Here is a 25176-nt window from a genome sequence, read left to right as displayed (position 1 = left end):
TCTTTGCGCAGGGCACTGTGACCAGTGGGGACAGTCTAAAATGATACCTTGTAGTGGTATGCAAAGTCTTTGCTGGGCTGAATGAAGAAGGTTTGAGAAAGAGATTTTTTAGAGAATTTATGGCATGATGTTTCTTTGAGGAATGAGTCGTGCCCATGGGAGGCAGAGGAAAGAAGTAGGGAGAGAAAGATACAATTTATTAGGGAGTTGAGAATATATTTTCTTATCCAAAGCAACTCTCACAACCCTGAGATCATGACATGAGCCAAAACCAGGAATTGGATGCTCAACTAACTGAGCCACTCAGGCACTCAAAAAAAAAAAAGAGTTATTGAAAAATAACTGACATACAAAGATTTTTGTTACTTTCAGGTGTATAATATGGTGATTCGACAATTCTATATGTTAAGCAATTCCCACCATGATAAATGTAGGTACCAGCTGTAACCATATGATGTTCTTACAGTATTATTGCCTATATTACCTATGCTGTATTTTTCATTTCATGACTTATTTATTTTACAACTGGAAATTCATACTTCTCCATCCCATTCCTCTACTTCTTTTAACTCTGGCAACCACCAATTTGTTCTCTTTATTTATAAGTCTGTTTCTGTTTGGTTTGGTTTTTTAGATTCCACATATAGGTGAACTCATCTCTTTCTCTGCCTTACTTCAGTTGGCATAATAATCTCTAGGTCCATCCATGTTTTTCCAAGTGGCAAGAGCTCATTCTTTTTTATGGCTGAGTAATATTCCTTTTTATACATATACTCTACAGCCCTTTTAACAACACCTTTTAGTGAGATTTTTGTGTGTCTCTAAAGAGGCACTAGATGATTATTAACCATTTGCATTCACAACTAAAGATTTAGCAATATGCAGAAAGGAATGCAAACCTCATAAAATAGGAACTTGAAACATTAGCAGCACAGGAAAGTTAAGGGATTTAAAAAGAAGTTCATAAAATATACCATTATAAATATGGCTAACATTAAACTTAAGGGGAAGGGAGGCTAGCACAGACTTATATGACCCATGACAAGGAATGTTTATGAACTAGAATTTAAGCTTCAGTGCTATTTAGTGAAAAAGAGCACTGTGTTGGAAGGGACTGAGACCCAGGACTGGCATTTAAGAAGTATCCCATTTAATACCTAAGATATCAAATAATAGTAACTTTTATTGCATATGCTTATCACTGTGCTGCATACTTCATAATCTCAACATTCTTCTTTACCAAAAAGGGAGACTACCAGGGGCTCAAATTATACATGTGAAAACCCATTGTATTGTGCACACTCGGGAGACCAAAGTATCACTCTGACAGTTGCAGTTAGGTAGAATTTAATTAAGCTGTATGGCCATAATAGATGATTTCACTCGAACTAGAGTAGCTGGATGGACAGGTTTGGGGAAAGTTCTAACAAGTTTATTCCTTCCAACTTAATCAGGACTGTCACTGTTTCTTTCAGATAACTTATAATTCTGTGTAATACTGAGGAAAGTTCTGGTAATGCCTCCTTAAACATCTATTCTGCTTTCCAAATGGAAAGATCCAGGTTTTAACAGTTATGTTTACAAACCACCTGTTAAGGCAGTATTTCTTCTAAGTAGAGGGAAGACTTTTTTTATTTTTGGAACACTGAGAATACATCCATATACTTCAGTTTGAAAAATACTGCATTAAAATTTGGGTGTTCCTGCAGTGATCACGTGGCATGAATTGGCAGCTATAAGCATGGTCAAGAAATTATTAAATGATATTTAATTAAATGTGATTATCCAGATGATCCAGAATATACTTCTATTAATTTTTATTTTTAGATTGGCACTGAAATGAAAATGTCAAATAAAACACTCTCAGAGAATCCTGAGATCCTTAGGAACATATCAAGGGATTCCAGACTGAGAAAAGCCCTTTTAGATTAAGTGCTTGTCTCAGGATCTAATTTCCTCTTATACGTGTTAATGTTAACCAGCTTTAGCCTCAGATAGTGAACTTTTCCCGCTTGTGTTCTCAAAGGCTAAGAGATAGACATATTTGTACCTGATTTGTCCAAGCACTGACTACATTTATGGACAAATGTAGAATAACTGGATGAATTAAGCAGACTCCTATATAACTTTGTATGGTACATGCCATTCATTAGCTCACTCACTGTACAAACATTATTGAAGTATCCTTTTTCTTATGCTAGGTACCATATTAAGTGTAGAGGTTACAGAGGTGAATAGGATTTGATTCTTGCTTGTGATAAACCTTGCTGGGAAGATAAGCAGAGAACATAAATACAATAAATTGTAAGAGGAACCAAACTTTGTGATTGCTCAGAGGATGAACTGACTATGCCAGCTTATGAGTCTTAGGCAATCGGAAATTGATACTAGAGGCAATTAGTAGGAATCATTTTATAATGATGGAAAGCAGAGTAATGGTGTGTTTCTTGGAAGACTCCTAAAGCCAACTTTATTGTTTGATGGCTCCTTCCTCACTCTCCCCATATTCTTTTAGAGTCCAGAACATCAAATTTGGCTTATTGGTAATAAAAATTGTAAAAAATGCGGAGAAAATTAGAAGTCATTGTAATTCTCTAACAACATTACTAGGCTTTTATGTGGATACCTTGATTCTTAGCACAGTTTGGAATGTTCAGTGAATGTTTTAATATGTGTATAATTGAAATTGAGTTCTTTGTTTTGAATTTAAGCTTTCTCTATTCTATATTAAATTTAAAGTCTATACCATATTTTTATCTAAGCTTAATACTGTGTACAAATTGTTTGTACTTGTGCCTCCTTAGGAGGACGGGGGGCACCTGGTTGGCTCAATCAGTAGAGCATGTGACTCTTAATATCAGTGTTGTAAGTTCAAGCCCCCTGTTGAATGTAGAGACTACTGAAAAATAAAAATCTAAAAACAAACAAACAAACAAAAAGTAGGAGGATAGGGCACTGCCTGGAATTAACTATAGAACTTTTTTTTAGGTTCTGTTCTCTCTTCTTTCTTTCATTTCCTTAATATCCTGCCACTTTTTTCCCTCTTGTACTTCAGTCTCGTCCTTGGGCCCTGGAGGCACATCTACTCCAGGCTGCAGCACTGGAGAGTTACTCCATTTCATTAATAATTAAAAAAAAAAAAAAGAGTTACTGGTTGATTCGGATCCACACACCTTCCTTGCTTACCAATTTTGAAAAATTCAGTGTTAGAAAGACAAAGTCCAGGTTTTAAATGCCCTCTTTCAAGATGAGCTGACTGAAATATTAAGTGAGTCAGTGATAAATATAGAAAGACAAGATTTATTCTCTTGGGTATTTTCTTTAAAATCTTCTGGAAATTACAGTTTCATTTCTTGACCTCTGATCCAAGAACTACAGAATTTTATTAGCATAAGAAACGTAAGGGATCAGCCATTCTAAACCCTTTCCTTGATTTTTATAAAAACTAGCTAAGCTTGACATGGATATGATAATAACATTCTAGAATGCATTATGGAATACCTTTCTAATTTTGACACACTTGTACATTCTATGTCTAGAAAGGAGATAATTTTTCTCCTTAACTACTGACTTATAATGAGAGACTGAGATATTTCCTATTCCACAGAATACCAAATAGAATTAATGAGAAACTGAAGTCTAAAGAAAGCTAAATAGGATTATAATATAGGGTCCATAGATTTTTAAAAGATTTTATTTATTTATTTATTCATGAGAGACAGAAAGGGAGAGGCAAAGACATAGGCTCCTATGGGGAGCCTGATGCAGGACTTGATCCCAGGACCCTGGGATCATGACCTGAGCTAAAGGCAGATGCTCAACCACTGAGCCACCCAGATGTCCCAGATTTTTTTTAAATTGTAGGCATTAAGAGTATAATTTCTGAGCTAGAATCACCAGGTAGGGCAGCCCCGCTGGCGCAGCGGTTTAGCGCCCCCTGCAGCCTGGGGTGTGATCCTAGAGACCCGGGATCGAATCCCGCATCCAGCTCCCTGCATGGAGCCAGCTTCTCCCTCTGCCTTTGTCTCTGCCTCTCTCTCTCTCTGAATGAATATATAATAAAAAAAATATTAGAATCACCAGGTAGATCATAACCCATAATATTTAATTGAAGATTTTTAAATGAGTTAATGCAATTAAAAGCTTAGAACCACACCTGACACTTAAAAATAAGTTATAATAAGTTTTAGCTATTATTTAAATAATTTGCTGCTGACTTTTAAAGCTAATATTTAAATCTCTTTAACCCATGACTATTATGATAAGTACCTCAAATAATTTCTTTCTTTGAGCTTCATATAATACTTTCCTGTAGCACATGTAAAGTCAAATATGAAAGGAATAATTTATCCATTATTTCTCATAAAAATTAACCAAAGTAATGAGTCCGTGTGTAAACATTTAAATTAGGAGAGTTAAAGCTTTCAGTCGTAAAGTAGTAGCTCTTTGAATTATTGACAAGGATGATTACTAATGGACCAGGTTCCCATTTGCTTCCTAGGTTTCATTAGAACTGAAAATACTTTTTAAAGTAAATCACTTCTGCATGAATTAATAATTTCCCTAATCCAGGTAAACATTATATGTTAGACTCAAAAATGCTCAATTCAACTCATTCTATTTAACCAAATCTCGATGATAGAAAACAGGAGTTAGGAGTATGTGAATTTATTAGTTCTTGCACCTAACCAGGAAATCATAATATTTTACATTTGTATATTATTTTATAGATTTGAAATAGCATAAACATACATGATTTTATGTTCTTTTTAAAATAACTATCTGGAGTAGGTAGAGTGGGAAATTTCCCCGTTTACTAATGAAGAAACTAAATCGTGTTGTTAGTAATGGAGAGAAGCTAGGAACTCAGGTTTTGCATTGCCACCACTGCACCACGTGGCCTGTCATAGCCTGGGTATGCATGCGGGTCTGCAGTGATTTAGCCCATATTCTCAAAGTGAAGAACTCTGTCATGTCTCATCATCATCCTTCCTGTTTGCATCTCAGCACTCATCTAAAATAGGAATTATTAAGTTCAGAAATTCAAACAAGCATACCATAAAAACCACTCCTCTCTTAGAATGGTCTTGGTGAGAGTCAGGGTTTTGCTTATTTGGTCTGAGAGGACATCTAGTTTCCCTAAGATGCCCTCTTGTCTTGAGTCTTGCCAAAACCTCCTTAGCTTTTTGTAGTCTAGAGTACTCTGTGTGCACACACTCTCTCTCTGACACACATGTGTGCATGATTGCATATTGAAAAGTTTCACCAAAACCAAAGCCAAACAAAAAACCTCAAACAAAATCAACACTTGCTCATCCACAGTACACTCTTTTTTTTTTTTTTTTAAGAGACAGAGAGAGAAAGCATGAGCAGGGTGAGGGACAGAGAGAAAGGGAGAAGCGGATTCCCCACTGAACAGGAAGCCCTATGTGGGGCTCAATTCCAGGACTCCAGGATCATGACCCTAGTAGAAAGCAGACGCTTAACTGATTGAACCATCAGCCCCCACGTCCTATTTTTCTTTATTCCACTTTATGTTTTAAAATGTTGATTGGCAATCCATTAAATAGATTTTATGACCTACTATGCATCATGACCTACATTTTGAAACTTGGCTTAGAACTTAATTATTTTAGCTTAAAAAACATAAATTTTTAAATTAGATCAAGTTTGGATTTTTGCTATTCCTATTTTGGTGTTGAGAATCTTTGAGGCAAAACACTTTACTTTTGAGAATTATGGGGTCCTTCTCTGTAAAATAGGATAATGTGATATGTTATATGTTAAATACAAAATATAATAATGACATATGTGTCATTAAGGTTTTCATTGTTTGATTTATGAAATATTTATTTCTCAGCCCTTATAACCTCTTCATTCCTCTTGATCTTGGTAAGATTTGAAGGATTTTCACAACTCTTTCTTCTTCCAGGCTACCTCATAATCATATCTAATGTCTCTAATTCTCTATATTTTGAGATAATATGGTAGAAAGATTTGATGGGGCTGGACAAGGGAGAAAGACCTTTGGCCCAAAAAGGAGCAACCAGCCAGAAGCACTACAAATTTCTGAGTGGCCCTGGATCATCCTGGATCTAAGGATAAAATGGAGATCTGGAAGTGAATTTTACAAAGTAATATTTTCAAAGCATTCTTATTCTAAGCATTTTCCCTATGAAATGATCAATGAGCTACCAAATCCTAAGTCCTATTGTAAATTAACAAATACCTTACTAAAATTCATCATTTGGGAATTAGAAAGAAAGCCTTGAAGATCTGAGAATAACTCACTAATAAAATAAGTTTCCTCAGGGGTCATCCATAGTTTGATTTACTTTATTAAATTAGAAACCTTTGGAGACCAACCTAAGGCACAGTAAAATCAGTTAAAATCAGTTAAAAATGACACATTATTTGCTTTGATGTTCCCAAAGTTCTAAAAACTGAATGAATCTTTAATTCCATGACAGTGAGTAGTCTTAGTTTGGAACAACCACCATAGAAGAGGTAGGAAAAGTGCAGCTAGAGTATAGCTAGGTATAAGGAGTAGAAATTGGGTTGGGAATATATAAGAGGTTATTTTTGTTTTGAGTCTGCGTTCTTTTTCTCAACGTATAGATAATTTCTTTTGCTAATATCATTTATCTCACTGGAAGTATGAAATCATGTTTCATGATTACTTGTATCTCTCTATGTGGGCATGTAGTTCCTCTTGAAAAGAAGATCCTGGTTTAAGACATCTCTGACACAGGAACCCCATTCAGAGTGGGGGTGTGATGGAGATTGGAGGTCAAATTTCACTTTCTTTTTTTCTATTACTGCCCTTTGTCCCCATTTGCTCTCCTTCGTTTTCTTCTAATATTTTTCAAGAATTCATGTATTCCAACTGCCTCCTTTCAAATATTTACATTTTAGTAGATTTAAGGAAGCTATGTAAGTTAGTTGTACTTTTCTGATATTCGTTGGACAGATTGGAGTACCCTAAGCTCAACATGTGAGATTTGTGGGGATCCCTGGGTGGCTCAGCAGTTCAGCGCCTGCTTTTGGCCCAGGGCGTGATCCTGGAGTTCCGGGATCAAGTCCCTCATCGGGCTCCCTGCTTCTCCCTCTGCCTGTGTCTCTGCCTCTCCCTCTATGTCTATCATGAATAAATAAATAAACTCTTTTTTAAAAATGTGAGATTTGCAAATTAGAATAGCTAGAGATTTGAAAAAAAAACATAGACAAGTATATATAGCACAGAGATGATTTTCAATTGTTTAATAATAAATATTTTAGGGTACTTTGGGAGCAGAAAATATGTCACATGTCCCTTAGAACCTAACACCTAGAGATGACCACTTGGTGGGTGCTAGACAAATACTTGTTGGTTATGTATTTGTACTAAGATGCAAAACAGCTTAATGGATTTTGATGCAAACATTTAACCTTTATGTATATTTAGCTTTATGTATGCTTACCTTCTTGAATCTGTTCTTCAACTTTTCCAGATGGACTGCTCTATTTCTTTTCTGTATGTGCCAGAAATGTACCTAATGCTTGAATGGCTCTATAATTTTTTGTTAAATGTCACATTTTTTCTTTAATGATTTTTAATTTTTTAAAGATTTTATTTATTTATTCATGAGAGACACAGAGAAAGAGAGAGAGAGAGAGGCAGAGACACAGGCCCCATGCAGGGAGCCTGACATGGGACTCAATCCTGGATCTCTAGGATCAGGCCCTGGGCTGAAGGCGGCGCTAAACCGCTGAGCCACCCGGGCTGCCCCTCTATAAAAATTTTTATTGGCTACCTGTTCTACCTGAGGTTTCATGCACTTGTTTTATATGATCATAGAAAAGCAGTCAATGGGCAAAATATTTCATAAAATCAACAAGAGAAATAGTGAAACAGGTTACTCTAAAATCTGATTATAAACAAAATGTTATAAAATTGCTTTATAAAATTTTAACAGAAGTGCTAAACAAAAAAAAACCCTGCCCTTTAAGATTGATTAATTTGCATATGGTTGGGGCTCCTGGGTGGCTCAGTTGGTTGAGCATTTGACTTCATTTCAGTTCAGGTTGTGATCTCAGGGTTGTGATAAGAAGCCCCACTCTAGCTCTATGGTAGCAGTGAAGCCTACTTGAGATTCTTTCTCTCACTTTGGCTCTTCCCTCTCCCCAAAATTTTTACACATGGTTGTTTCAAAGTAGCACTTAAGACCTATCTATCTTCTTTCTTTCTTTCTTTCTTTCTTCTTTCTTTCTTTCTTCTTTCTTCTTCTTTCTTTCTTTCTTCTTTCTTTCTTTCTTTCTTTCTTTCTTCTTTCTTCTTTCTTTTTCTTTTTTTTCTTTCTTTCTTCTTTCTTTCTTTCTTTCTTTCTTTCTTTCTTTCTTTCTTTCTTCTTTCTTTCTTCTTTCTTTTTCTTCTTTCTTTCTTTTTTTTCTTTCTTTCTTTCTTTCTTTCTTTCTTTCTTTCTTTCTTTCTTTCTTTCTTTCTTTCTTTCTTTTCTCTTTAACTATTTGGTATATTTAGTCATTTTAACGATTTTCTTTAGAAATAGTGATATCCAAAAGTTGTAGAATCAAAGGTGATACTTTGGCTGGGATTCACAGATCTACAAGCCCTTTCCCACAATACAAGCTCAATGAATATTTATTGATCATTTCAAAAGACTCAAATTCATATTATTTTATCAACATTAATTTACATAAAGCCAATAGCAAGGACTCATCTATAGTAGCCTGCTTTGATTGGTTCCCATTTAGTTATTTGGTGACATTAGTTGGTAGGGTCAGCCCTGGGATTCCCAGGTACAGGAGGACCTACAGTCCTGGGGACTGGCACAGGCATCCTGGACAAGAGTAGCAAGGAATGCTTGGAGGAGATGGAGGTGGAGATTTGAGCAGAAATTTCTGGGGGTTATGGTACTAGAATCCCAGTTATTGTGCCTGCTGTACCCAAGGTCTCCATGGTAATACCCATACAGGTCCCAGCAGCTCCTGTGATTCGCCCAACTATTGTGACCAAAACATAACAGCAGGTCCAACAGACTCTTAGACTCAGGTTTCTCCCGTGGTGAGTGGTTCACTTAGCTTTTGTCCTGGTGATTGGAGTCACATGGGCAGTCCAGGGGCTCAGGAAGCCCTGTTCTTATGGCATGCAGCTCTGGTTCCCCAGAGGACCCCTATCCTGCATCTGACCTTCATTTCCCATTTACTACAGAGAGCAGATTATGTTCTTCCCTCTGCAGCAGGTAGTCACCCCACCTCTGGTTATGTGGGCCCTCCCATTAGGTCCTTGTGGGACCTGCCTTCAATGGCTGGCTCCCACTTCCTGTCTCCATGGCTGCTCTAAGGCCTCCCCTGGAAGGGCCAACAACACCCCATGAGCTGTGCTTAGGCCTTGGCATTGGACCTGAAAGAGAATGAAGAGGCATGGTGGCAGCAGCAGCTGGGTTAAGGAAGACTTGTACATTGGTTGTGGTGGAGGCAGGAGGCACTCCAGCTGGTCCTAAAGTCATTGGGCTCAGCCTACCAGGGGGCCTGTCCATGCTTTTTCCTGAGCTTGAGCCCCACCCATTAGGAGTATGAGAGGGAAGCCTACTGCCCCACTGTGCCTTTCTGGATTCTTGTCCCCAAGTCCATGGACCTAACCGCCTTGCCTTGGCTTCATGGCTTTGGAGGTCCCAGAGCCTCTGGGTAGGGGCAAGAAGGAAAGAAAGCTAGAGAAGTTGAAATGCTACATTTGTTTGGCACCTGGGAGGATCCTAGCCTGCTGGAGTGGAATGCAGATGACTTCCACATCTTCTGTGGGGATCTGGGCAATGAGGTGAATGTTGACATCTTGGCACACACCTTCAGCCACTTCCCATCCTTTCTTAAGGCTAGCTAATGTGATCTGCGACAAGTCTGAGGCAAGACCAAGGGTTAGTCAGCTTTTGGACCCCAGCAACTATGCACAGACTATGTGTGCTCTGTGAAGTGAATGGGAATTGGTGAGCTCGTGCCCCATCAAGCCTCACAAGAACAGGTGGAAGAACTGGAAGCTGGATGTGATGTGCAAGAAGCAGAAGGAAAGAAATCAGACCTAAGAGAGAATCTGTAGCCAAGCACCTTCTCCCTCCCTTCCTGGAGGTTGGCTTCTCTCCACAGTTCTCTTTGGAAAACCCCCACCTATTCACCCACACAGCCACCTCCAAACCAATTTCAATAAATTTACATTCATTTTAAAAAAAGGCTAAAACAATGGCACACAATTGTTGCTCATAAACATTTATTTCTTTATCATTGTCCTTGCATTTTCATTGTCACTATTATCATTTTTTAAATCAGATCTTTAGAGGGCAAAGAGCTTAAGTGATATGCCTAAAGTCACACATCTAGTTAGTAGCAGAGCGAGGACCAGATTGCATTTCTTATTTCCAACACCATGTTATTATTTCTGTAGTTGACCACACTGTCTTTAAAAAGGGAAAACAGAAAGATTAAAGGAAGGGAAGAAAGAAAAAGAAAACAATTTCAGTGAGTTGCATACAAATGAAAAATATTTAACCTTTTAACAACTTTAAAAGGAAAGATTTCTAATCAATGCCAAGGATGATCTTCCAATATGTCATACAATTGTTTGTTTACTGTGTATTTATCTATTTTCCTCCAGATTTGCTTCATCAGAGTTAGAAAACCAACAGTTTTTATTCTCAAGCATGCTAAATAAAGATATTAATTCACTGTTTAGACTAATGTTTCCCAGGTTTAATCAATTCTTAGATTTTCCTCTTAAGATTTTGTTTTTGATTTTTAAATTATTTTAAATTTTCATCTAAGTTGTTTCCAAAGTGTTGGTTAGTATGTTGAGCCAATGAGTAGCTAATTAGAATCAGCAACCATAAATATCAAAGCATAATTACTGTCTATAAATCCTGCGAGATAGGGAGTAATACATCAAATACAGTAAAAACACTTTGCATAATGCTGTTTTAAGATACAAAAGGTCTGAAGAATTTTGATAGTAATATTTTGATGACACAACTCATGTACTGTGATTCTGATATCATTAAAAATGAAACTAAGCAACATAAAGGCAAAAGCAAGGAAAAGAGGAATAGAGAACCTTGTGGTAATTAATTCTGATGGATACTGAATTTATTCTGTGTTTCTTAGAAATTAGAAAAAAAGACAAGCACAGTGATTTATGCAGTTTTCCTAAGTTAAAGTTCAGTAAACAGAAGCCTAGAGGCTCTTCCTCTTACTAAACTTTTTCTGTTATTGAACTCAGCAATAGTTAATCCAGAAAACCCATATAAAATAAACACAAGGGTATAAATGTTGCTCAAATGTACATTTCTTATATTTCTTTATAATATATAATGATGTTTTATAATTCAATGATCCATTTCTGTAGGGAATAGAGATAACATAATCCAGGTACATTGTTTTGTGGTGATCTAACTGAATGTCTAATCTGATACTAATTTAAGAGAATGAATAGTTATTGTTTCTGTTAAATATGAGTTGTTTCAGAAGACTCTTTAGCCGGAACTCAGTAAGCTCATGATGTGTATTCTAATAAATACAGAAACTGACAATATTTTATGTTTTGGATATGCGCCTCAAATACTATATGTGTGGGAAGCACTATTGGGAGAGTCCTAGAACATGCCCTATATTTGCACCCAGATATAAAAATTCTGACTAGGAACACCTGGATACCTCTGTCGGGGTTAAGTATCTGTCTTTAGCTCAGGTCATGATCTCAAGGTTCAGAGATCAAGCCCCATGTTAGGCTTCTTGCTCGGTGGGGTGTCTGCTTGTCCCTCTGACCCTCTTCCTGTTTGTGTTTTCTTCCTCTCAAATTAATAAATAAAATCTTAAAAAAAAAAAGCAAAACTAACTAGTTAGGCATGTCCACTTCCTCATTCCCCGTACCTGACAAAGTGAAGAATATCTAACAACAAAATAACATCCATTGAAATGTAGGCCAGTACTACTATTAGACCATGGTAAGCTAAAGCATGTCAGTGTGTGGCTCCTGTGGGAAATTTGATTTTTAGAAACATGACCTTAGGGACTAACCAAAATGGGTTAACTGCAAAATATATTCTCAAAGAGTTAGCTGCGTTGTATTACTGAATGGGATTATTTATCACTTTTCATTTAAACATGATTAACTTATATGTTAGCTTATATTCACAAGATAAAATAGTTTTTGTTTCAGTCTAGTTGATACTGAGTTGCTTTTCCTGATAACAATCACTCACCATATTCAATTGCTTATTAAATCTATTGAAATTCTAGAACCAAAAAATTAAGCATAATGCAAGTTGCTTGTCTTCTTTTTCCTACAGCTGATTCAATAATATGAGAGCAATAATATGATAGTCCCAATTTGGTTGCATTTTAAAAGAAGGCAGATTAAAAATTTATAGCATTTATAACTAGAATGTCATGCATCATCTGTCTTTTTAACTACTCTAGTTTTAGTAGTATTAGTATTACAGAAATCTTAAAAATACACATATATCCTAATTCATTATACATGTTACATACAGTTTGGTTTCTGAACAATTCCCTCATATGGAAAATTTTAATCATATTCTTGACAATGTTTTCAATAAAATGCAACTGTATTTCAGTGATTTGTAGCAGAATCTTTTTGCCTCCAAAACTGGTACTTTTTCATTGGAAAAAAAAATTTTAACATAGAGCATCAACCTTGTAATTTTTTTTTAAAGATTTTATTTATTTATTCATGATAGACACACAGAGAGAAAGAGAGGCAGAGACACAGGCAGAGGGAGAAGCAGGCTCCATGCTGGGAGCCCGATGTGGAACTCGGTCCCGGGATTCCAGGATTGTGCCCTGGGCCAATGGCAGGCACTAAACCACTGAGCCACCCGGGGATCCCACCAACCTTGTAATTAATTGAGAAGAAAGCTAGCTAATTTTTGAGGAAATGTTCTATCCTGTTTTGTGGATTTAAGTGTTTTTTTTTGTCTGGTGAAAATAAAGTCAGCTACATTTTTAATTCATGAAAAGAAAGCTGTGGAGGAAACTAAAATAAATAGTTTGTCATTGGAGTCCTCCTTAGGATAGCTTCACCTAAATACGTTTAACGTAAATATATATTTGAACTTTATAACTTTTCAGACTATGTCAGCTGTATTCTATTTGAGATAGTGTCTTGTTAGCTTTGTCAATTTTTTAGAAAAAGTTTTTGTCAATGTTTATTAAAACATGAAAATAGAATATCTGTATTCTGGTGGTCTGGTCTACAGCAAGTTAAACCTTTCAGCTGAGCCTGATGCTATAGAGTGAAAGGAGAAAGACTCCCCAGAAGGGAAATTGAGAGGAGTATTGTAAATCCTCTAAACATCAGAGTTGGCCACTCATGGAATTGAAGAAAATTTTACCCCTTTTATTTTTTTTAAAGATTTTATTGGGATCCCTGGGTGGCGCAGCGGTTTGGCGCCTGCCTTTGGCCCAGGGCGCGATCCTGGAGACCCGGGATCGAATCCCACGTCGGGCTTCCGGTGCATGGAGCCTGCTTCTCCCTCTGCCTGTGTCTCTGCCTCTCTCTCTCTCTGTGACTATCATAACTAAATAATAAAAATAAAAAAAAAAATGTAGATTACTTTAAAAAAAAAAAAAGATTTTATTTATTTATTTATTTATTTATTTATTTATTTATTTATTTATAAAAGAGAGAGAGTGCACACTTATACACGAGTTGGGAAAGGGGCAGAGGGAGAGGGACGGAGAATCTCAAACAGAATTCCCGCTGAGTGCAGAGCCCAATGTGAGGCTTGATCTCAAGACCCTGAGATCATGGCCTGAGCCAAAACCAAGAGTCAGACACTCACCCTACTGAGCCACTCTGGCACCCCAATATTATACCTTTTAAACATATTAATTCTCAAACTTACCTATTTTAAATTAATAGAAAATTATATTCAGAATGCCACTGTTGAGATCATTTTCAAACCAGTCTAGACCACCCATTTTAAGCAATACAGGATTGGTGATTAGTTAATAATGCTTGACTCTTTATAAAAAAAAAAAACACAAAAAAAAAACACACAAAAAAAACCTTGTAAACAAGAATACCTATAGACTGATCCCACATGAAGACCAGATTCAGGCCATTGTACCTTAGAGAAATTGACCATTGGGGAGCCATTTTTCCAGTTCACATTTTTTAAAGATAAAACTGCTTTCAAACCTGAAACTTTCACATGCAAACAGTGATATTGCTGGTAAATGTTTAACAACTGGCTCTTAGGGTGGGAGGAAAAGAAGCCTTGATGCATATTATTTGTTGATTCGCATAGTAAAGCATTTCCATGACAGGATAGGAAGGTGTGATACTGAGAAATATTAAATTAAGGAACTAAAAGAGAAATCACTGGCAAATATTGAAAATGTTGAGGAGATGCTTTATTATTCTTTTCCCTCCCCTTCTCCTTTTTCAAGTGATTGCAGCTCAGAAGCCATAGGTTCTGTCTGAGAAAATCTTGTAACTGGGGTGCAAGGGTATGAAAATACCTGACTTTGGGTATCCTAAATAGATTAGGTTTTGACATTCATCCCTGACAAAATCCAAAAGTAGAGATGAGTGGGGGTGAAACAAGAAAAGGATGTATTTCAGAGAAGCCAGAACAAGCAAGACAGCAGGCCAATGTCTCAAAGACTGTCTCCAAAGTGCTAAAAATACTTCTAGATTTATATAAGAAAAATGTGGGACAGAAGTGGGTGGGTGCATGTAGATGGGCAGTAAAGGTCAGGTTCGTCATTGTCCAGGGGTCAATCATGCCAGGTCTCACTCATGTCAGATCAGGGCACTTATATTGCTTGAAAGGTAATTTCAGTTCCCATCACGGGATGCTTTGCCCACTGTAAATCGTTTGCCTGAGTTTAAAGATAAGCTGGAAAGAAATTAATGAGTTATAAAGTACAGACTGAGGTCAAAATGTAGGTGGTTCAAGTCCTTTCTTTCTTTCTTTCTTTCTTTCTTTCTTTCTTTCTTTCTTTCTTTCTTTCTTCTTTCTTTCTAAATATTTTATTTATTTATTCATGAGAGACACAGAGAGAGAAGAGGCAGATACATAGTTCAGAGGGAAAGCAGGCTCATCACAGGGAGCCCAATGTGGGACTCGATCCCAGATCCCAGGATAATGCCCTAAGCTGCTGGAGCAGATTCTCAACTGCTGAGCCACCCAGTAGTCCCACAAGTCTTCTTTCAATTTGATCTATTTAGGATGGTTAAAGGACTCTGAAGAACATGAGGTAAGAAATCCTCCAGGCAGCGGTTTAGAGCCTGCTTTGGGCCCAGGGTGTGATCCTGGAGTCTGGGGATGGAGTACCATATCCGGCTCCCTGCATGGAGCCTGCTTCTCCCTCTGCCTTGTCTCTGCCTCTCTCTCTCTGTGTCTCTCATGAATAATTAATAAAATCTTTTTAAAAAAGAAAAATCCTCCATATTCCCTCAATTGGGAATTTTAATTAACAAGTTAAACTTTTATTTTAAGTTAAATAAATATTGACACCAGATAAAATAATTACTAAACAGTAAACATGATCCATTGAGAAAATTCTAATGGGGCATAAAAGTTAATGAAGATAAATATTTTTTTCCAAAAACTAAAAGAGAATTGCAGAAGAACAAATCAAATGATTCCCCATTCTAGTCTTGAAGAGGAACTTCATAAAGAATGGGTCAACAAAGGGTTGGGGGGTGCAGCTGCCTGAGTGGCTCAGTCAGCAGAGCTTGGAACTCTTGATCTCAGGGTTATGAGTTTGAGCCCCATGTTGGGTGTAGAGATTATTTAAAAAAAAAGAAAGAAAGGAAGAAAGAATGGATCAACACAGATGTCATATATGGAGAGGTTTTGTTATTTGAACAAGCCAATGTTTGCCCCTCAAGTAAGAATGCACTGAATTGTATGGCATCAGATTTTAGAAAAAAGAAAATGTAACCAAACCAACGTGAGTTCTCTCTTTGGTGAGTCACAGATATACCAGCTGGAGTTGTTGCACAAAGTAAACTTTATTTGCAGCAAATAGGGAAATTATGGGTAATAACTTACACAGTTGTGACTCCCCTAGCAGCATTCCTTTTATTTAGGGTTAGAATGACTAGATAGAAAAGCCTTGTCACTGTATGTAGAGGCAGGCGTAAGGCCATGTATGCACCTTAAAGAAAAAAAAAAGGAAATGAGCCTGTATACGCCTTGTATGTTATGTAAATGAAGCTTGTACTCCTCTTTGTGTGGAGACGTTAGCATTATAATGAGGTAAATGTAGTTATCAGTCATTCTAGAGGTCACTCAATTGTCCACCTATGCAGGCTTGAGTCAGGGGTTAAGCACAAACTGGTCTGGGTGATCTGGGCCAGCTGGAGGTCTTGGCAGGCAATTCCATAGCTGAGAGGTGGTTTTGGTTTCCAGTTGCCTGAGTTAAGAGACAAGCTGTAAGGAAGAGCTTACAGGAAAATGTGGGACAAAGGTTGGTGGGTACAAGTGGATAGGAAGTAAAGGTCAGATCTTGGGGTCTAGCCGGTGACAATGACAATTCCAGGGCAGAAAAAAGTCCAGTTGTCCTTTGGGTAGGCTTCAAGCACCTAGAAAAAATATCCCCAAACCAGTCATCTCTAATCCCATTTGTACAAAAATCCTGATCTATAGAAAGCTTATAAATTCTAGAGTCTTTTTCTTTCCAATATATTAAATAGTTTTGATTATTTGTTAGGGTGCCTGAGTGGCTTAGTCAGTTAAGTGTCTGCCTTCAGCTCAGGTCATGATCAGGTCCTGGGATTGAGCCCTGCATCTGGCTCCCTGCTCAGTGGGGAGTCTGCTTCTCTCTCTCTGCCTCTACCCCTTTAACCCCTGCTCATTTTTTTTTCTGTCTCTCAAATAAATAAATTAAATATTTTAAAAAGTAGTTTTGATTATTTGCAAATGTAATCTTTACCAAAATATTCCCTCTATGCTCTCTTTAGGTTTATTCATTTATCCAACAGTATTAATGGAGTAGATACTATGTGTCAGACATGGGGTGGGTGTTATGTAAATCACCTGGTTAGATGTCTCAAAGGTCCTTTCAGACTCTAAGGTGGAAACTTCACATGGAGGCAGATGCAAAAATTGAGGAAAATGAAAGGCAACTTCTTACACTAAACATCTGAAAATGAGGGACACCTTGGTGACTCAATGGTTGAGCATCTGCCTTTGGCTAGGGTCATGGTCCCCTGGTCCTGGTATGAAGTTCCATATCTGAGCCCTCTGCAGGGAGCTTGCCTCTTCCTCTGCTTATGTCTCTGCTTCTCTATCTCTGTCTCTCATAGATAGACAAATTTAAATAGATAAATTTAAAAAATCTTTGAAAATGAAAAATTCTTTAAATATTAGTTCATTAGGGGGAGCCTGGGTGGCTCAATCAGTTGAGCATCCAGTTCCTTCCAATTCCACTCTTGGTTTCAGCTCAGATCATGATCTCAGGGTTGTGAGATTGAGCCCTGTGTGGGCTCCAGGCTCAGTGAGGAATCTGCTTGAGATTCTCTCTCTCCCCCCCTCTGCCCTGCCCCCTGATCACATGTGTGCTCTCTCTCTCTCTCTCTCAAATAAATAAATAAAATATTTTTAAAAATATATAAATAAATATTAGTTTGCTAGGCCATCTAACAACTCACAGTGATTGGAACATTTGTTTCTTACTGACTGAAATAGCAGATCCAACTCCAAAAACACTTATGTAATGGTCCATGACAGTAAAAGATTTCTTCCCGTAAGCAACTTAAGAAAACTAATCAAATGTCATGCTGAAAAATATATAAAATAAAAAGATATCAGTAAAGTTAAAGGCTCTAAAATATCAGGTTAAGTATCTCCTTAAAAATCCCTACCCTATGATCCTGCTTTCCCTTCATTGTGTCAAAATAAGTTTACCATTTGTGAAGTAGTTTAGGTCTACTTAAGTACTTCCTGTTACCAGAGAGATTGGTTGTTGAATGATTTTTTTTTTTTTTTTAAGATTTTAATGAGAGAAGCAGACACATAGGCAGAGGGAGAAGCAGTGTCTCTGTGGGGAGCTGGATGCGGGACTAGATTCCTGGACCCCGGGATCATGACCTGAGCCAGAGGCAGATGGTCAACCAGGGAGCCACCCAGACTCCTCACTGAGCCTGGAGCCCACAAGGGGTCAATCTCACAACCCTGAGATCATGATCTCAGCTGAAACCAAGAGTGGAATTGGATGCTCAATTCCAAACCAGCCACCCTGATTGTTGAATAATTAACTCAGAAAACAACTTTGGTCTGGTAAAGGGAGTGGAAAACAATTTTTATCATTTATGTGAAGTTAACACAGTTAACATTATTTGCATGTTGGTAGAACACAGGAGTCATAAAACTATCTTTTTCAAGTTTTTGTTATATTGTTGGTTCATTTGCTAAATTTTCTAGGAATAACAAATTTTGAAAGTACTTAAATTCTGATAATTTTGTGCTGGTGAATGTATAGAAACTGTGACATGCATGTATTGATAGTACAACTATATTGGCTACTAAGTTAAGTTTTGTTGAAAAACCAGGACCATGTTTTGCAGGAAGGAAAACAAATATTACTTTATTTTTGAACCAAATATAAAGCCCTGAATGCTTTCCATAAGAAAATCATTCAGTGTAAAATATACAGTGACCACAAACAGGAAATTTGCCAACTAACAATTTGTATATGTATTTGGTTTCCTTATGTGTTCAAAACTCAACTAAGTAGATTTGAAGATCTAATTAACTTTATCATATAGTTAATGAAATGGCCAGCATCCCATCTAGGAGCTCTAAGGAGTGGCACAAAAATGGAACTTTTTTATAGGAAGGACAGTAGGGCAAGAAAGTTACTAGCAAAAGAAATGTTCCAGGCAAGGTCACTTTCCCTTAAGGAAAAAACAGGGGGTCTTATCATTTAAATTACCTCATCTTCCTTTGGGGAATGGAGAGGGCCCATGTGACAGATTACTTCATTGGCACTGATAATAAAAGTCCAGATTGACTGGTTAAGTCACTTTGGGGAGAGGTCAATATAGTGTATGTAGATACCATTTTTAGTTAAATTGTCAAAGAGTTTTTTCAGTGCTATGGTGAGTAATTTTTCAGGAATCTAGATAGATGTGAATCAGATATTACGGTCCTATCAAATTAGAAGATAAACTTCAAATTTTGGGGGGAAAAAACCTCAGGGCAAATTTGTGATAATGGTGCTAAATATCTTTTAAGTATAATGTTGTCATCGCAAAATTGTTGTACCTTAGAATTGTCCTACGGCTTTTTAATCATTCTTTATGAAAAAGCCATTCCTTCCCATTTGTTAAAAAGTAAGATTTATTTAAACTCGGTATTCTAGAAACTGGAAAGAATTACATTTCTGGCTAGTACAATAAATGATACAGAGTTGCTCTTTATTTTCCATTAGAAAAGTATTTAGATATTTCTTGGTTAAAAAAAGTTTATTGAGAAAAATTGCCAAGTCCACATTTCTTTTTTAAGATTTTTAAAATTAATTTGAGAGAGAGAGAGAGAGAGAGAGAGAGAGAGAGAGAGAGAGCAAAGTAGGTAAAGTAGCAGGGAGAGGGGAACAGCAGACTCCCCACTGAGCAGAGATCCTGATGAGGGGTTGGATTCCAGGGCCCTGAGATCATGACTTGAGCTGAAGTCAGAGGTTTAACCAGCTGAGCTACCAAGGCACCTCTAAATCCACAATTCTAATGGATATTTATCACTTTGCTTCTCTGAATCAAAATCACTGGAAATTAGTCTCTCTGAACTTAACAGCTTCAAGCTAATGCAAAAAGAAAAAGTACAACAAATAGACCAGATTCTATCTGGTCTCTGGGTTAGATATGCGCATAAAAATCAGCTACTTTCCGGGCATCTGGGTGACTCAGTGGTTGAGCTTCTGCCTTTGGCTCAGGTCGTGATCCCAGGGTTATCGGATTGAGTCCTTCACTGGGCTCCCGGCAGGGGGCTTGCTTCTCCCTCTGCCTGTGTCTCTGCCTCTCTCTGTGTCTCTAATAAATAAATAGAATCTTTAAAAAAAAAAATCTGCTGTTGGCAACTATTACATCACTTCTGAAGCTCGTTTGCTTCTCCTTTCAGAATGGACTCAATGCTCTCCACCTGGCGGCCAAGGAGGGCCACGTGGGCCTGGTTCAGGAGCTGCTGGGAAGAGGGTCCTCAGTGGATTCTGCTACTAAGGTAATCGTTCATGCCGGTAGAATTTATTTCCTTGGAAAAGAGGAATGATTTATTTAAAGTTGCTTTCTCTGGTTATGCTTTGCAGAGGTTTGCTGGAACACCAAGATTCTTGACAATGCAGAACTGAAATTGAGACTCCTCTAAACTTTGCAGAGTTTGAATTGCTTCATTTAGGGCTTTATCAAACATGAGACAGAAGAATCTTTGTACCTGGTTTCTAATATTTTGTCCTTTTTTCCTTTGGTTCACAGAGAGAATAGATTAATATAATCCTCTATAGACAATAGCACCTCTTTTCCTAAGGTCAATTCATTTAAAAAAATAAACTGATGTAGTGAACTTCTTAGTTGAAATGGGCAAGTATTTTTCATGTTTTAAGCTTTTATATCTTTTAATGTATTCACTTAACTTGGTAAGAGAATATACAGAATCTTTTATATTGTAATGGAAAGGAGATTTTGGATCATGGATTGAATTATTGGGAAAATTTGATTTTGCCACTGTAATGTGTATTTGTACAGAGAAATTGGACTCATTTTTAAAGAAAAGTACCAGATGTTTGGTTTGCCAGAAACTATTGGCTTTTTTGTTGTTGTTGATATTCCTTTTACTAAAGTAAATTTGAACCTTGTCTTTGGGGAGTCATTTCAGAAACAACAGATATATTTTTAAAATATCATCAGAGGCAACAAATATTTGTCTTTAGAGGGGTAATTTTAATTTGGAGAAAAACAGTAGCCAGTGAGAATCAAGCCTGTTACCCAGGGCTGGAATGTGATTTATGGTTGTGAGAGAAGCAGAGAGGCTGCAGGCCCTATAGCCTCCAACTGGAGATTATTTTGATCAGGGATACACAAAAAGAATGCTGGAATAAGTTAGGAATATGGCCAGGTAACCTGGATTTCTAACACCTCATGCATGCATAATTGTCTAAATGTAGACAGGCCCTGCTCATGATATTCAGCAATTCTAGTGGAAATTTAAAAACAAAACCAAAAGCTCTCTGGCAATTGCAAAGAAAAATTAAAATACAAGTTTACTATAGGCAATAAATTGTCACACATCTGCATGTGCACACGAATCCCAAATTTGATTCAATAAGAAATCAGTCTTTTTATGTTCTTAAACACCTCACCAGAATTATGAAGGCTAGAAAAGGAAAACACTATATGGGAGGCTCAGTGTTTTGATGGCAGACAATTATCCCTTCCCGATGTAGGCCACTATACTGATAGAATGACAGGCTTTAACCACTTGAAGTAATTAGCAAAATTGAAAATGCCTGTACATTTGATTTCTACAAAATTTGGAAACCTCTAAGATTTTCTATTTTGTTTCTCTGAAACAGAAGGGAAACACTGCTCTTCACATTGCGTCTTTGGCTGGACAAGCGGAAGTTGTCAAAGTTCTTGTTAAGGAAGGAGCCAATATTAACGCTCAGTCTCAGGTATTACATTCAGATTTTCTCTTGTGTAAATGAATTCAAATTATTTTTTAAAAAAGATCTTATTTATGTATTCATGAGAGACACACAGAGAGAGGCAGAGACAAAGGCAGAGGGAGAAGCAGGCTCCCTCTTGGGAGCCCAGTATGGGATTGATGCTCAACCATTGAGCCACTCAGGTGCCCCAAATGAATTCAAATTAGAACAGCTATGTGAAACTGATTTAATGGGGTTAGCCAGTTGTTGGGTAGATAAGTTTACTATAAATATTTTCTGTTATTTATTTCAGCCAATTATTTTATTAACTCATGCTGTGGTATTTCTTATTTTTTTTGATGTATCATGATCTCCCTCTTAATATAACTGAAAATTTGACAACTGTGGTCTCTCATTTGCTTTAAGTGCATTAAAAAAGAATATAAAGTGGTTTCTTTCCAGAATGACAGTGACATCTGTGAAATATGAATTATTCATGAAAGTTCTGCGTTGCGCTATAAAAGTATTTTCTCTCCTTAAGTTTTAAAAATTCTCAGAAGATTAGCATTCCAGTAGGAAATCTGCTATGGAGTGGGAATCACACTAATTACCTCACACCCCAAATATGGACTTTACAAAACTCCTGAAGGAAACAGGAAAATTCGTGACCCGCAGCCTATGATGCATATAATAACAATAAAGTAGATCCTGATTTCTTGAGTGAAAACTATTACTTTGCCCAAAGCTCTACTCTTGGTATCTATTCTGTATCTGTGTAGAAACTGAGGTGCATATCTTTATAAATCCATTTATTTTCTCTCTTTTTAAAAGATTCTAGCCTTCTTTATATCACAGGCCATGCCATGGGGACTACTGGCAAAATAAACCAGTTCCTCTCTATCTATTCTTTGGGATAATCTTACCAGTTTGTTTTTGAAGGCCTTTGTGTAGGAATAGTTCTACTGATTTTGTTCATTCATTCATCATGCAGACATGGTAGAAATGGAACTCTAGGGCATAAATGGAACAAGTGCTGGATCCAGAAAATACTATAGGGCAAAAGTTGGAATCAGCCCTATTTTCTTTGACTGATTATATGGAAGAACCTGTTGAAATTATGACAGACATTATTTACTTTTATTTCTGGAATAGCATACTGTTTTAAATAACCACATTTTTCTTTTAAAACCCAAATAACATATCTCTACTTCCACACTGATTGAGAATATGCCATATTCTAAAATCTTATTAAATGAAAAAATTTTTAAAAATGGTACCATCTGTAAAGAATTCCCATATAGTCTATAAAGTATAATGGCATCTTGGGGCTAGTGACAGGATTTGACAATCTTCTGCTCTAAAGTAAGGGCTTAACACCTTTCCTTTATGATAGCTGAGAACATCTTGTTGCTCTAGAGCAAAAGTTCTCAAACTTTAGCTGGCATCTTAATCACCTGCAGGGCTTGTTGAAACACATGATTCTAGCCCCAGCCTCAGAGTTTCTGATTCAGTTCTGGAATGGGACCCGAGAATTTTCATTCCTCACAAGTTCTCATGTAACGCTGACATTGCTGGTTCAGGAACACTTTGCGAACCACTGCTTTAGAGAATGTAAGAGAAAACTGGGCATAAGAACCTTGCAGTGAGATTCACCTAGTATGGATTTAACAACGTGCATAAATCAATAGTTTGTGTACTTAAGGTGTGTGGAAATGAAAGCCTGGTCAAGTGCAATTGCCCATAGGAGGTTTCTTTTAATGGAAAGTTCATACGCTGTTAGGGCTGTTAGTATCTATAAAAAGCACTTAGTTACTTTTCTCAGAATGATCAGTTGAACATTGTGATTTCATAAAAGTTGACAGGTAGCAAATACTGCAAGATAAATGCTTGTTAAAAGTTATAGCAGTTATTGTACTGTGATTATTGGAAATTTATATGCTTTGGGGATTTTTCAAGAAGAGCAGGCTCAAACAATTTAATTGGTAATTGGTTTCAAGAGTCAATGAGCCCATTCTTTATAGTCATAATCACACCAGATTATAATAGATCCTACAGGAAGATTTGTATTGTCATTAAGAGATTAAAATAATCTTTATTTGTGTTATACTTAATGAGCTCAATTGAAGATTCATATTGTAGGGAATTCTGACAAATAGCTTCAAACTGATTTTATTTTGTGAAAAGGTTTTAGAATGAGAAAAATTAATAAATAAAATTTATGATGTTTTTCTAAATGATTAAGTGATTTGATAAGCCCCACGACATTATTTATTATATTGAATTTGGGTGGCTTTCACTACCAATTAACAAAAATTACTATTATTTAAAATATAACTTAATGATTGAAATTAAAATACAGGAATTTATATAAAAGAGGTTGATTATTTTGTTCCTATGTGTGAACAAATCCGAAAGGTATGGTTTCAAGGGCCATAAGAGAGGATATGAGTCCTTCATACCTCATTCTCATTAGTCTTATCTTATTTAAGGTACAGATTTCTTACATCGTGACAGCTGACTTCAGGTTGATGGGTAGGACCATGCTCATGGTAGATAGTCATTTCCTTTTGAGAATCAGAAAAGTGGCATAGGAATGCCAAATGCTCAAGATAAATTCTGAGTTATACTCAAATTGCACCTTCTATACAATATCTTTCCAAGAACACAATGCAAGGCAAATGCAGGATAGTCTGTTACTATAGGAACGTTGATATCTGCCTAATAATTAGCCTTTGACAAACTTCTGAGTTATTTGGAAATGGACCACTAAGGTTATTGTTGAATTAAGAAGATAAAATCTCTCTGAAAAGCTCCAAGGAATAAATGTTCAGAAGTAGTTACAGGACTCATAGGTTATGGAGAGGTATACATCTGTGGATTTTTCTGCATTCTTTACCTAAACTATAAAATCCATGTGAGGCTTACCTTCACATGACACAGTGCCGATTATGGTAGTCGGTGTCCTTAATCATGAAGACTTCCAGGATGCCAGCAGAACCAATTTAAGTATTTTAAGCAGAATTATGTGATCAGTGTAATAACCATCCACCAGTGTTTAAGTTTCTGTGCTCATCAGTGGTGGCAGTGTGGTCTCTACTGAGTCCGTTCTTGGTATGATTTTAAATATTGCTCAGACAGTGTAGCTCTCTGTCTTGGTTCTTTGCTCTCCTGGATTTGGTGGCATGGAGATCTCATTTAGACCTCAGTGAGAGCCTTTTTCGTAGAATAATGCGGCTGAAAGTCAAATTAGAGTGGTTGGAGGAATGCTATTTGCCTTGAGGATGGTTCCTTGCTTTCTGAAAACACAGGTACTTTCAGACAAGCTTTACTAGTCATATTAACATCTTCTAAACTGTCCTACATAAGTAATGCTGGATGCTATTACGTACTTCTGGCTATTGGTACTGCCATTCATTTGTCACTTTTATGATATATAAGCCTATTAGACTCAGGGATGCAACTTTTATTTTTATTTATTTTTAAAGGATTTTACTTATTTATTTTAGAGAGAGAGTACCTGAGTGC

The 25176-nt window shown here is 36.8% G+C and overlaps 1 protein-coding gene and 1 pseudogene across 31 annotated transcripts in view; both read left to right on the top strand.

Annotated features, from left to right (window-relative positions):
• ANK2 (ankyrin 2) overlaps positions 1–25176 on the top strand; it is a 654899-nt gene that overhangs the window by 466968 nt on the left and 162755 nt on the right. For 30 of the 31 annotated variants that reach the window (XM_055342391.1, XM_055342396.1, XM_055342416.1 and 27 more), the window contains 2 exons: positions 20133–20231; positions 21580–21678. In XM_055342391.1, coding sequence (XP_055198366.1) covers positions 20133–20231; positions 21580–21678 — 198 coding nt within the window. The remainder of the gene's footprint in view (positions 1–20132; positions 20232–21579; positions 21679–25176) is intronic. The other variant, XM_055342394.1, reaches the window with a different exon arrangement.
• Positions 9328–10076, top strand: LOC129521252 (RNA-binding protein 42-like; annotated as a pseudogene).

This window comes from Nyctereutes procyonoides, unplaced genomic scaffold (assembly GCF_905146905.1).
Source record: "Nyctereutes procyonoides isolate TBG_1078 unplaced genomic scaffold, NYPRO_anot_genome, whole genome shotgun sequence".
Lineage (NCBI taxonomy): Eukaryota > Metazoa > Chordata > Mammalia > Carnivora > Canidae > Nyctereutes > Nyctereutes procyonoides.
The sequence above is the reverse complement of the archived record's forward strand: the minus strand, read 5'-3'. Positions and strand labels throughout refer to the sequence as shown.